This window comes from Cynara cardunculus, assembly GCF_001531365.2.
Source record: "Cynara cardunculus var. scolymus isolate 2C chromosome LG 3, CcrdV1, whole genome shotgun sequence".
Lineage (NCBI taxonomy): Eukaryota > Viridiplantae > Streptophyta > Magnoliopsida > Asterales > Asteraceae > Cynara > Cynara cardunculus.
The window spans coordinates 3,776,216-3,790,552 of NC_037530.1; the positions used below are offsets into that span (position 1 = coordinate 3,776,216).

The 14,337-nt window shown below is 33.4% G+C and overlaps 1 protein-coding gene across 2 annotated transcripts; it reads right to left on the minus strand.

Moving 5' to 3' along the window:
• Window positions 1–1,666: 1,666 nt before the first annotated feature.
• On the minus strand, window positions 1,667–10,585 carry LOC112510521 (nucleolar MIF4G domain-containing protein 1). 2 transcript variants are annotated; one of them, XM_025115969.1, is made up of 14 exons: window positions 10,493–10,585; window positions 9,040–9,078; window positions 8,863–8,957; window positions 7,889–8,759; window positions 7,721–7,788; window positions 7,391–7,473; window positions 6,110–6,209; window positions 5,810–5,895; window positions 5,191–5,273; window positions 3,971–4,098; window positions 3,748–3,849; window positions 3,370–3,663; window positions 2,922–3,044; window positions 1,667–2,176 (listed from the first exon to the last, which is right to left on the minus strand). In XM_025115969.1, the coding sequence occupies exons 2-14, from the start codon at window positions 9,041–9,043 to the stop codon at window positions 1,793–1,795; spliced, it is 2,421 nt and encodes an 806-aa protein (XP_024971737.1). In that variant the 5' UTR covers window positions 9,044–9,078; window positions 10,493–10,585; the 3' UTR covers window positions 1,667–1,792. The 2 variants fall into 2 exon arrangements, with proteins under 2 accessions (XP_024971737.1, XP_024971738.1); XM_025115970.1 differs by lacking the exon at window positions 10,493–10,585 and adding an exon at window positions 9,239–9,491.
• Window positions 10,586–14,337: the final 3,752 nt, after the last annotated feature.

Sequence of the window (14,337 nt, forward strand, 5' to 3'; positions counted from 1 at the left end):
ATATATATATATATATATATATATATATATATATATATATATATATAGGAGGTTTACTTTACAAACCACGTTATTTGTACAAACTTTATTCAATCAATCATAAATTTTTATTTTGTTCATTTTTTTGTAATTATGAGAGGTTGATTAATCATTTTTTTTATTGTGGAGGGTGTTAATCATGAATATTATCATCTTCATTATTTTAATTTTAGAAAAATACATGAAGTTGTTTCATTAAAATTTCATTAAGTACTATTTAAAACAATTTCATAACCATATATGAAACAACTTCATCAAAAAAAAAGTATTATATGAAACAATTTCAAAAGATGAAACAATTTCATGAAAAAATTTCATAAGATTAAACAATGAAATCGACGGATGAGAATGGTTTGCACGGTTTGTAYAAATTGGATGRTTTGTATTTGATCGCTCTTCTCTCTCTCTATATATATATATACTCTCTCTCTCTCTCTATATATATATATATAGAGAGAGAGAGAGAGAGATGGGACGTTTCAAATGCAACTCATCACATTTATACAACCAATACAACTCATTTAATTGAAATATTTATGAAAATGATAAGAGTTCATTTATTATGATTTGAATATTTATGAAAGATGACTAGGGTTTAGTAATTATGATCAATATTTTATATTAAGAAACACATATTTATCAAATTAAATGGACGGTTGAAATTGAGTTGTATTAGTTGTACAAATATAAATAATCACATTATAACACTATCTCTCTCTCTCTCTATATATATATATATATATATTCTAATTTTAATCAAATTATTCAATATAATTACTATAATGGATGAGAAAGTTCCTCCTCTTGTCCTTTTATTTATATTAAAGAGGCAAACTTACACTTTTTCCCCCATAATTTGATTATAAAGATAGAAGTTATGGATGATTTTTCCTATTGATCTATTGATTAATTTATGTTTTTTTTGTATATGAGGTTACGTGTTTGAGTTTTATTCTTTTAAAAAAACATAATAAATCTAAAATTAAAAATTAGAAACTAAGAAAATGATATAAATAAAATTTAAACCATCTGAAAGAGAGAGAAAAAAATTATGAAAATCAACTTTACCGAATAAAACTTGTGTTATTATTATAGTTTAAATATATACAATTACATATAATGTAAACTTTTGGAGATGGTGGGACCCACGATGAAAACTCATGATGCATTTACACTTGTTCTCCACGTTAACGTTTTTCTTCACTTTGCCTTAAAAAAACTTATCCTTTAAACAATTGTATTTATAAAAATATTTATCATCAATTTATATGGTATTAGGAGGAGTTTACTCAATTGCTTATCCGATAAGCGTTTATCAATAGAAATCAACATTATGATTTATTTTAATGCGTAAGATTTCAGTATATTAAAACAATCGGATGCAACAATTTAGTAGGTAAACGCTTACTTGGGTAAGAGTCATCTTCCAAACTTACCGGGTAAGACTCTCCATCATTCTCATCGCTCTTACCCGGTAAGCTTCTTGACCCTCTCATGTTCATTCGATGAGAAAATTTATCCGGTAAGTACTTACTAAATAAGTGTTTAGTAAACGGCCCCTAAATCATTTTAAATATTTTTATAAAATTTTATACAAAGTTAAAAAAAGCAAAAACATCAGCCCAAAATCCCCCAAAGGCTTTCATTATATCAGTATATAAGATCCCACAGAATAAATGGAACCCTACCTACAAAATTTTGTGCACCCAATTCAACACATAAAAAATGAGATTAAAATTGGAGCATTTTTAACTCAGAATATGTCTTCTTCAACACTCTTTAGGGCTTTCTTGGCAATTTTGTATTTCCCTGCAAATGGCTTTTCACTTCCCATAACATACCTCTCTACGAAAAACTTGATTCCAGTTCGAAGGGGTTCGTATTGCTCGGAACCCGCTATCCGTTTGAATATGTTCCACACGACATTATCTTGGTACTCAAAGACGGCCTCGAAAAAGATCTTGAAATGCATGATTTTCCTAGAAGTGAGCTGAGTGGTGTCGTGTAGATCGGCCTTCTTCAAGACCGCTAGGGAGAGCGTAAATGCCGCCACCATCTCTGCCACGAGTTTCGCCAAGTGCATCGACCTGATCAGCTGCATTGATTCCAGTTCGGTATAGTGATCCCATATGCAGTACTGAGAAGATAAAACAAAGATGGATCAGACAAAGCAGGGACGTTCGAGTATTTTTGGAGGACCTGGTACACAGGTACCAAAACTAGAGATCGACTAGACGAGTAATAAATAAAACAAAATATAAAAGTTCATACCATATATTACATTAAAAGTCTTATCAATTATAAACAAAAATCTCTTAAAATGACAAAGTAACATAAAATTCATTAAAAATAGAATAATTCTTCGAAAGCCAGAATCAGGAATCATGGCTAAAGAGTAGAAGCCTAAAGCATTATAATTGAGATAAATCATGTATAATTGGACTATATATATAACATGTATAATTGGTCCCCAAGAATTTTGGTCCCTGTTCCATATGTCACTTTGGAACACCGTCTGGCGCCGCCTTGGCACAAAGTTTTCCAACTAAAATCTTGATATTTCTATGAAATTGAGAACGTTTCAAGATATCAAATTCGAATTTCAAAACTGATGGATTCCAGAAGTCAAAACATTCTCTTTTTGACCCTAAACTAATCTACTACACATTACAAAAGTACCAATTAGTTCTCGATATCTAAATTCAAGTGTTTTTGAGAATTGTTCTAGATATAAGAATAAAATGAAGCCGCTTCACTATTTGGGGTAGATATCAAGTCTGTGTACATCTTATCCTCCCCAGACCCCACCTCCAGGTGGCAACACTGAGTTCGTTTGGTTTGGTTTGGTTTGGTTTGGTTAAGAATGATATGAAATGAGATACCTGTAATGTGAACTTGTGGTTCTTATCATGGCTACATAACTTAGAAACCAGAACACAATAGTACTTGTTGAATACTTTCTCTTGCAGGCAGCACTCCACAAGCACTCTCATGATCTCTCTATCCTACAATATCATAACAAAACCATAATTTAAGATGAACATATAAATATGATGATGATAACAACGATACTCCCTCCATCTCAAAATAAGTGTCCACTTTCAAAAGTAAGCGTCTACTTTCCAATTCTATCCTTAATAACGAGATGGGGAAATTCATTCCTCCCTCTGTTATTAAGGGTAAAATTGTCATTTAGTTAATTAAAAAGGGTAAAATTGTCATTTAGTTAATTAAAAAGGGTAATGATTACATATTTTTAAAACTGTGTCTTTTTCAGTGTGAACGTTGATTTTAGGATGGAGGGTGTAATAATAAGAAAAGGATAGATACCTGCTTCCCTTGCAAATCCAACCTCAAAAGTTTCTCAAATGCATCAATATAGTCATCCCCACTCATTACTATACAAAAGATTGCCCTTCTTGCATCCGTGTTCATTCTTTGTCCGGCGGCAAGTTGAAGCATTTTCTGAGCTTCCGAGCTCTCTCTATCGATCTTTTTGGCAACATTTTCAATATTATCGGTAGTAGATACCATGTCTCCCGATAACCACCATTGCCCTTTCTTGTTAGGGTCAATAAGTTTGCTCCACTTTAATCCCCGAATTAAAATACTTTCTACTCTCAACTACAAGCAGCAAGTAAACAAAAATAGAAGCAGCGTGATTATGACTGGTCAAATGGAATATAAAAAACAGTGAATTATAATGACCTTCTGAAGCCATTTCTTGATGCGGGTATGCTGCAAAGTATCCTCTTTAGCCCTTTTTTTGTTGTTCTTGATGTCAACTACGGTTTCAAGCATGAACTCCATCTGCAAATGTGGTTACAACGGAAGCTAAAATCAAGCAGAAATTGATTAAAAAAAATAAATGTGAATCAATTATATGAGTACTCTTTTACTTCTCATAAACATGAATCAATGGAATACATACTCGTTTACTTCTCGACTTTGCCTGGTTATCTCCATCAGCAGCCTTCAGTTCTGTCACCTTGTTCTGGATGCTAAGGATAAAATTTTTCATGGTGGCCGGATCATCACTCCTCAACCGCATTCCAGAACCTATTGATGCAAATAGTAAGCAGCATGGATCGATATACTTGTAAATTTAGACCACTCAGTTGATTGTCTACAAATAAAACATTGTAGTTTTGAAAAAAAAAAATGCAAGTTTTAATTATCAACTGGAATTTTGGGAATCGGTAGCAGAAAGCATAAAGAACAGATAAAAATGAAAAGGACATTGCAGAAGCAAAGAAGTTGAGTCATCAAATACAAAAAGAGAAGCAAAGGCTAAACTTTTGTATTTAGGTGTTAAGTGTAGAGTTTGATTCCCCATTTTAATGGGGTCACATATCACTATATTAGTTTGATAAAATACCCCAAAAGATTTTAAGAGATTTATAAAAAGACCCAAAAAGGCCAAAAAATCACGAAATCAGATTATTCAATTAGGGTGTGTTTGATATCCAGACACGATAGAACAGGCAGGATAGAACATGTGTTCAACGTTTGGTAAGACAAAACTGGACAGAACAGATAAAATGACCAAATTTACCCCTAATGAGTTGTTTACATATTTTGATTGATCATGTAATTTATAAAGTTGTAATAAAATAAATATTTTTTTACAACAAAATATAACATTAGAAATTTTCCGTCAAGACAATTAAAATGACACCAAAATAAAAATTTTATGTAGTTTCCAATTTTTATGTTATACCTTTTCTATATTATTTTTTTATTATTAATATTTAACATATTACATAAGTTGATCAAAATATAGAAGCCGTATAAAAAATATATATCTCGAGGAAGGCTTATTTGATGTTTTAGAAGAGAATTTGGTTGTATTTTTTAGGTTATATTGGTAAAACATAGGTCTGTACCACCTTGTTCCACAGGATGGGATGGAACACGCCTGTTCCACTTTGTTCCTGTCTGGTCCATATAAAATTCCTGCCAAACATGGAACAGTGTTCCCTAATCTGTTCTGTCCAGTGTACCAAACGAACCCTTAAAGGCCAAGTTTTACACACCACACAATGGCGCTTGCCTTTTCTCGTAGTGTGTCATTACACATGGTGAGTAACATATAACACAAAAGGGTAATGCAAGAAACAAGTGAAACCGGTAAACAGTGAAGAGGCTTACAATTAAGAATGGTCAAGATGGTGGAAACATCAACCTCGGTCAACCGCGAGCTCAGCATCATCATGAAATCATAAATTAAATCACTGAAAATGGATTAGAAAGGAATTATTAAGACAAATAGAAAGGGTAGTATTAATGAGGTACCAAAACATGAAAATGACAAGTGATTTGACAAAGTACATTTATCTCCAATACAAAATTTCAAGAGATGGAAGTAGGATATTACTTCAGCTTGGTTTTGATTGGATTGTGCTGAAATTTTGGGATGAATAAGTTGTTTGGTTTAGTTGGGAACAACTATTTCTTGTGTGGACCCATATACATATGGAGAAACGTAAGGAGAATCTTGGAAAGCAGCGAGTTTCGTGTTTACAGCCTAGAATTTTTTTTAATGTTCATTCTAGCTGCATGCTTGCCAGCTCTGGTTTGGTACAAAGCGGACAGGATTGGACAGGATGGGCCAGAGTGAGTAGGCGGATGAAGAATTATGTAAGGTTCTAGGGTTTAATTTGACATGCGTAGCTTAGTAATTTATCAATCTTGTCACATCTCAAGTGTTTTGTAAAGAATAGCGCTTCTATTTAGAGCAAGAAAGCTTAACGTGACATAAGTGACTAACCTTGAGCAAACTCCAAATATGTATAAATAAGAAAGAAGAAGAGTTAAATTCCGCAAAGAGAGATTGTCTTCTTTTATGTACTCATCCTGAATAAAACATAGGAAATGTTGGTATTAGCAGCGTGTGCCGCCATCTGTAACAAAACTGAATGCATTATGTGGATTGCGTATAAAGCCAAATTAGATTTTTTATTAAAGAGAAAGCGTAAGGTAGTCCTAGGTAGCATGCTCTCAAAATTTTCCTAACAGACACTGAGATAGTCGATCACATAAAAGAAATCTCTCAAGAACGGCAATGAACCTCAAAGCACTTTGCAAGTGAAGCAAGCAGCTTTGCACCAAAGTCAATCCCAACCAAGCAAGCCAAACCAGAAACTAAAGCTGCAAAAACAGCAGCATATCTGCGCATACAAATGTATTTGTGTCAAAGAAATACCAATAGAAATTATGAAGAGGAAGATATTTATATAACCACCAAAAAAACATAATGGATCTGCATAAAGAAATAAAAAAACAAACAATTTGCAGTCTCGAGAGTCAATATATTGAATATTTATATATTTGGAAAGAAAGATAGGAAACAATTACATTGCAAAAGTGGATATGGAAGCATGGTATTTCACTTTTATGATAAATAATGAATCGTACACCAATGAAGCAAGTAATCCTACTTAAACGATTAAAAAACATCCAACTTCTAGATTCATACAAGTGATAATAAAAACAAGTTTGCATTCATGAACCACTTAGAACCCTTGATGTATCATGGAGTTCAGAACTGATTAAAGAAGAAGCCATCTGGGATCTCTCTCGGTATAGAGGCGCCATACATGTTCATAGAGGCTACCCACTAATCCACTTTGATTCGTTTCCCTCTTAAAGGATTGTTTGAGTAAAGAGCCAATCCTACGACTGTTTCCTGAATTAATCTTACTTTGCGTATTTCAAGGATATATGTTTTTGCAGGAATAAATTGATATGTTGATGTCAATGGTTTGCTATGCTTGAAGACAGCCAAACATGTGAATATAATCAAGTTATCAAAAAGGGTATACTTCTGTATTAATGAGACCATTGCCAATGAAATATATAGGTAAATGAGTCTATTTTCTAGTGAAAACAAGAAACTTAGGTCACATTAGTGGATGCATGCCAAATTGCCAATGAAATCGCCCAGAATCATCTCAAACAACGATCCCCAAATAGACATAACATCATGTACTTAAATAACAACAAGAGACTAAAACTCCTCTTTCTGCTTTGGCTAAACTCTGATTCTTTCTCATACTTTGGAAGTGCAATGTGCCACATGCTGTTTACTTTAGTCAGTTGACTTCTAAAATTCCTATAAATTTGATCATATTGGCATCCAAATACATTATATGTACAAAGAAAGACCAAATCTGTAATATACTATGCTTCCTTTTCTGTTCTCTTAAAATATAAAAAAGTGACTTGATTCTCCTCGAGAAAGGATCCTAAGATGAATCTTGGCTAAGCAGTAGGTAATAGTAATACCTTTGGTTAATGTAATTATGGATGCAAATAATAAGATATAGAGAGCGGAATAGCTGGACTCAACTGTTCATTACCACGAGGTCCCCCTGAACATGATGCCAAAATTTCTTCACTGATAATTTGAGCACCAACACTACGGGCAATAGACTGCAAGTAAAAAGCTCTGAGTTAGAACTATTGATATTAGGCTCAGATCAATAAACAATAAGCAAAAAGGAATAAAATTAATCTTATGTTACACAAAATAAAAGTACAAACATAAAAAGCTTAACTTATTGCATCATCACATCATCAATGACATCAGGAAAAGAAAAGGCAGAGCTACTTGGTCAATACAAGCATTAACTTCACTGTTGTTCTAGAGAATGAAAATATATGAAATTACAAAGCGTACCTGAAAAATTGTGGACATATCTCCTGCAATTCCTTCCACATTAGATTCACTCAGCCTGTTTAAAAGACCTGAAACCAGTCAAGATTTAAACAAGAAATCATTAGCTTTAATGCATCATCAAGAAGACGATGCTAGACCAATATCAATTCAGAACTCCATTTTGCATACCCCGCACACGTTTACGAACTTGAGAATATTCTTCCGATTCATTTCTAGACATGGATCTTAGTTGGGGTGGCACGTATTTTGCTTGCACTTCCGGTACGGATGCTTGAGCAGGGTTATTTTCAGAATCCAACTCTGCACCAGTAGTTATTTCAGACTCAGGTCCTTCAACCACATCCTCACTTCTGATCTCAGCATCCTCCTTCTGTTCTGAGTTTTTCTTGCGTTTCTTCCTTGGAATCTTCTTTTTAGTGGCAACCTCAGAAGCTTCTTCCATGTCTGCATTTTCTTCGGTCTCCAAAGAATCAAATACAGATGAAATCCCCTCAAATAACATGTTGAGCTCATCGTCATCTCCTCGTAATTTCCCTTCCTTCAGTTTGAGCTTCTTCGCAAGTTTTCGTTCCAAAGCAAGATCCTCCTGCGCAGAAGCAACACCATTCTGTGTGTCCAATTCCAGATACTTTTCAAACTTTGTTTTCCTTTTTTTCAAAACCTTTGGTTCAAAAGACATATTCGTTTGGTCGTCACCTGCCATGATATCATCTCCTGATGATATGCGCCTCTTATGTTTCTTACGTGAAGTACTAGTGTTTCTAGAAGCTTCTCCCCCTTCTGTCTCCAAGGACTCAAGAGCAGAAAGAATTCCTTCAGATAAATTTTTATCCTTCACCCTGAGTTTCTTGGCAAGTCGTCTTTGCAGTTTCAAGTCATCCTCAGCAGAAATAGTCTCTTTTAAAGTGTGAGGTGATGAAGTTTCTAATAGTTTTGTAGAATCTTCTTTTCCCGATTCTTTCTCTTCTGCAATTTGAGTACTCTTCTGCGCATTTTTGGCCTTCTTATTGTTGCTAGTTTTTTCCTTCTTTAGAAGTTGCTACAAGTCAACACAGAAAATCATGTTAATAACAGAAAATCATGTTAATAACAGAAAATCAAATGGGTTAGAGAAGAAAATTTCATTCAAGAATCTTTCATACATGATGTTGGACCCATGAGTCAAACTTTTTCTTGTTCTTCTCTAGTCGAGCTGCTTTCCGTCTCTCTCTACGAGATTCATTTCCGGAATCTTTATCTACAGCCCACCAAATAAAATATCATCTTTTGAATTACTCAAACCAATCAACGTGTTATAAGCCAGAAGAACAGAATCTTACTCATTTTTACTTGGAAGAGCTCCGTATGGTACTACCAGTCTGCTTCAATAAAAAAAAAATGATATTAGCTGCGTAATTTATTGAAAGCTGCCTAAGCAACTTCAATTTCAAATACAGAGGCTACCCCAGATACAGGATAATAAGTCAGTAGCACAAAACTTATTTGGCTTGAAAAAATTAAAATTCCTTGCTCCTTTACCACTGTTTGAACAATGATGTGTACTCTCACATACTCGGCATCTTTTTTCAAGATTGTAATGCAGAACCCTGTGTTGCTTTCCTCACAAACTCTAGCTTGCAGATGAAATTTTAACAGCTTTGGAAAAATCAATCAAGAGTGGTCTGATTTTTTGGGTAACCAAGGCTAGCTTGTGCACAACTCGACTAATCCCATGGAGCCCTGAAAATAACAGCCAGGAATGGGCTCACCTGATTTGCAAAGGAGGAGGAGGAGGAACAGTCGAGGACGAACGACAAGATAAAGAGAGATGCAAGAAGCTGAGAACGAGTGAGGCACGATAAAATCAGTAGGCATTTCACAGGGCTGATTAGGTAAGCAACATTTTGGTTGCTGATTCAGTAAGAGTTTAAATTTATTTCCGCAACGCACCAAGTAAAGTAGTAAACAACCCTTTGCTCAATTAAATAGCATAGGACATCTTCTGATGACTATGTTTCTACCAAATCCATTTGCTCAGTTGTAAGATCGGGCTTGTAGCTTGGTCAAATGTAAATGTTATAAGGTTTTGAGAGTCCCCTTGAAAAAAGGCTTATTCTTTGTTTAATTATCTCTTTTCCCTTGCTTGAGTTGCTTTTATCTTTGCTTTTTTCATCTGTGTTTTGTGTCTTTTGATTTTCTTAAGAACTTAACCTAATCTGTTATTTCTGCAATTTATGATAAGAAAAAATGAAGGGAGAGTCAGAGACCCTTTCGTTTGATTGATATATCTTTAAATCCATACGGTAAATAATGGAAATCAAGAACATATGAATTTTTACGAAAGACTGAATAACAACAAAAGAATGTAAAAAAGAGAAGAAAAATGTGCATTAATGTATCACTTGTGCATGTGTATCTGAAGTTTTTTTATATGCAATTGCTAATAACGGTAAGTGCATGCCTAAATGATCACATTTGGGACTTAGGAGGCGAGTTTACGGTAGAGATCAATTGAAAAATCAGAAACCCCATATATTCTTGATCCTATAGTGGCCAACTCCTCAAAAATCAACCACTCAATTAATTCCAACTAAAAGAAGAAGAGGAAATCTCTTTAACAGCACGTTCATGTTTTTAGGTCCGTTAAAAGCAAAATCCCAACTAGTATTTCACTAATTCTAGCAAAATCATGAAGTAAAATCATCAAATAACACACAAACAAGTCTAAAAACCGAGCATATTACTAGAGACGTAGAAGCATTTTGAAAGCAAAAACTCGAAAATAAGAGGTACCTGACAACGAACGGCTAGGGTTTGCTAAGACGACGGGAAAGCAAGAGGCAGGGGCGGAAGCGCCGTTCACGTGAGCAGCACGAAGCCCTGGTCGTGGAACTAAGGTTGAGGCGCGGCTTGGGCCCTGTCCGAAAACAAACCCGTCAAAAAATTGTACAATTTGATGCTTTGGATCATCGGGGTGTTATGGATTGCTTATCAAAACAATTTATTAACTTATTTTGGTATGATATCGGTAATAAATATTTTTAAGTATTTGGATAAATAATTTATACCGGTGTCAAATCGGTAATAAAGAATTTTTGAAAAAATTAAACCATTTTAACTTATAATAAGTTGATAAATGCTTTTATAGAAAATGTTGTTTCAAATAAGCAATCCCAAACACCCCTTAAAAAGTAAAAGCTTGAGAAATTCTTCAAAACTTCTCTAAAAACAATAATTAAAATTTCAAAAATAAAAAATTCATTCATTATCTTAGAGAATCCAATATTGATTATAATATTAATATATTTTATTTATTTAAAAAAAATCTAGATATTTTAGAGTTTTTTATTGGTATTTTCACTTAGTAATCATTTTGTAGATGATCTCTATATTTGAAGAAAAAATTATTCTCTCTCCTAATTTCTCCGTTTTGAAGATAATTTTGAGGAAAATATTGAAGCAAAATATTAGCTCAAAATCTCTATTTTCTCTATTTTCCTCATTTTGGAGAAGCTTTTGGAGATGATCTAACATTCTCGTTTTTTAATTTAAATATTTAGTTTTAAAAATAATGATATAAAATTTATCGTAGTTTCATTGTTTAAGTACTACGAACATTTATTACGTATTCGAACATGTTTATTCTGAGACGAATTCAATAATTATTTGAAGTGGTATCATAGAATATATATTGTTTCTTATTCCATATAAACCCTAAAGTTTTAATGTTTACGGTTTCACTTAAAAAAACCTTGCGGTTGCACATTTAAGAACTTAAAAATTTACACTTACCCCTATTTTTTTGGTTCGTAGATAACCATACCCTTAAAAGTAGATTCAGTTATGTGTTTACCAGTGGGCTATCAATATGTTATATGAAGTTCGAACGTAGAGTTTAAAAAAGTTGCAAGTATGCAATAATAAATTATAAACTTGAATTTAAGAAAGTATGCGTTAATAAGTTGTTTTTAAGAAGTTTTTACCAAATATTTTATAATTTGAGTAAAGATATATGTGTGTAAAGCATGGAGGCATATTTATGTATTCGTAAAATGTTCACTTATTCGTTAAGAGTTGCGAGAAAATCATGAAAACATGATTCGTATTGGTGACCAACATAATATGAACAAGGTCGGCCCTTGCTATAGGCCCTAAGGGCGACCGCCACGAGCAACATAAGTCCAAGCACCAAGCAGCATCATTGGCACAACGACGTATTAGCTTCGATAGGTTAAGTAAGACGAAACTTTTTACCATCTGGGCTCTCGGCCTCCTTCCTCTCAGCCTCCCACCATCTCAACTCTCTCACACAATATGCCCTAGACTCATGTCGACTGCCCTCTCATATGCCCTAACGCTCATAGTGTCTCTCTCGACTATGTGATTTGTGATTTTGAACGAACGATTATTGGGTTATGAACCTGTGATCCGTTGAATGCTCTCTACACTCGTGAGTCTACCTCTCTCGCTCGTGCCCTGTACGACTACGATTTCAATCCTCCAAACAATACAAATCACTCATGTCTTGGTATAAAAAACAGTAATCAAATACTGTCATATTTGATTTTAAATGCAGTTTTGTTTTGTCAAATTTGAATGTTATCACTAGGATGTGATAACTTGATTCTTGAAATGGGTCGTAATTGATTTATTTGAATATTTTCATTTGGTTCTCTAACAGTTTAATATGCACTAGTCAAATTAGTAATTTACTTGAATGGTGTCACTCCAATGTGTAGTAGTTAAGTCCATGTTCTATGTCACTACTCACTAATGTGCAATCGTTTTATTTAGTATTTCACTAGCTAAATCACTTGAATGTTGTCACTTAATTTGCAATTTTAGGTATGATACTTATATTGTCATTGGTCAATATCCTAAATATGATTTTTTTAAAGCATAAGGGGTGGTGTGTGATTGGTTTGAGTTTGGCTCCAAATGTCAAAAGTGCCTGGAGGTCCCATATTCAAATCCAAGAAGGAACAAAAATCCCCGTGTGGCCACGGAGGTTCAAATGCGATGACTCCGGATTACCTGCAAAGCAGATGGTCGTCTTGGGATTAGTCGGCTCGCATAGCGGGTTGGATATCCAGGTTAATCATATATATATATATATATATATATATATATATATATATATATATGATTATATAAAATTGATGATAGATTAATAGAGTGAAGATAACGACTCAAGAACATAATTTTATTTATAGGCAGTAGCTAATATACACATTACACAGACACGAACTTAATTTTCTTAGTGGCTTGGGCAGTAGATAATTTACATAGGCACCTAGTATGAGACGGACCAAAGTCTTATCCATTTGTAGATGGAGCTTCGATAGCAGCTAAGTCTAGAAAATGAGGTAGGAATGAGTCATTGATGTTGGAGAATGTAAAAGATCGAAGAAGAATCAACCAATAAAGTGTTCAATCGTTTTTCAAAGATTATTGCAGTTTTATTAGATAGTTATTAGTTAGATGTAATTACTGATTGTTATGCTTGTGCAAAAATTCTCTTGAATTTCATAGTTATGCAGAAGTACGTAAATTCTCTAGAAAACTACTTGAACTCTAGGAATTGCTTCTTTTAAAGGAAAATATGCTTTTTTTTATGGGTATTTAAGCACAAAATGAAGTTTAAGTAAGATATCTATGTACCTTGTAACTTAATATATCTTCTTGTACTCACATAATCACATAAAAAATGCTTCTAAATATATTATCCAGACGAACCAAGTTAAGAAGAAGCACCGCTCATCAATGTAGGTACCAAAACCAAGTTTAATGGGAAATCGTATGATAGAGCGAAAGCAACTGTTCTCTCCCCTAGACGGCTCGTGTCAGTGATTCCTATATTCTTGAGCAAGTGAAGGCAGCGTTCCAATATATACAAAATAACACCAAGATCATCTGTAACTGTAACAATAAAAGTTGTAAATTACTAATGTCTAATCATCATAAGAACTATTGGTCAGAAACTTAAATCAGATTTCCAGATTCATTAGCTTGACTACTTGGTTTCAAACTCTTCAAATAGTACATTTCACTTGTTCTTTAATATGTCAAGGGCATTTTTTTTGTCTTTCCTCCATGAGCATCTGAAACCTCATTATCGTTCCTGAATATGAAATAAACTTCACGCCTATAAAATTATCCAATATTCTGGTTTCAAATGCCCTATTTAAAACATTTTGATTCTTTTTTTTTCTTGTTATAATTGCAGAAAGATGTGCTAAATCACTGTACTGTGTCAATGTAATTGGAAAACTAGTTGGTTTAATTGTAATAATCCTTGTAGTGATAAATTTTATCTTTTGAGGGTTTTATTAAAATTAAGTCAAAACAATTTAACATATGTCAATCATTATGCACACATGTTCTGTTTTGATGAGAATGAGAGTTAAAGTAAGAAACGTAATAATAAATCTCTACCTTTTGATGCACATTAGGATGAGATGCACCGAAATGAACATATTTAATATATTATCCTCGTCTAACGTTGTATATTATATGTATAAGGCGATAATAAAACGAGAACCACAAAAAAGTTACATGTCTGTAAGAACTGATATAAAAAATATATTTTTTACATGATCTTTTTCTATCAAATGCTCCGGTACAAACTATTGTTTCAA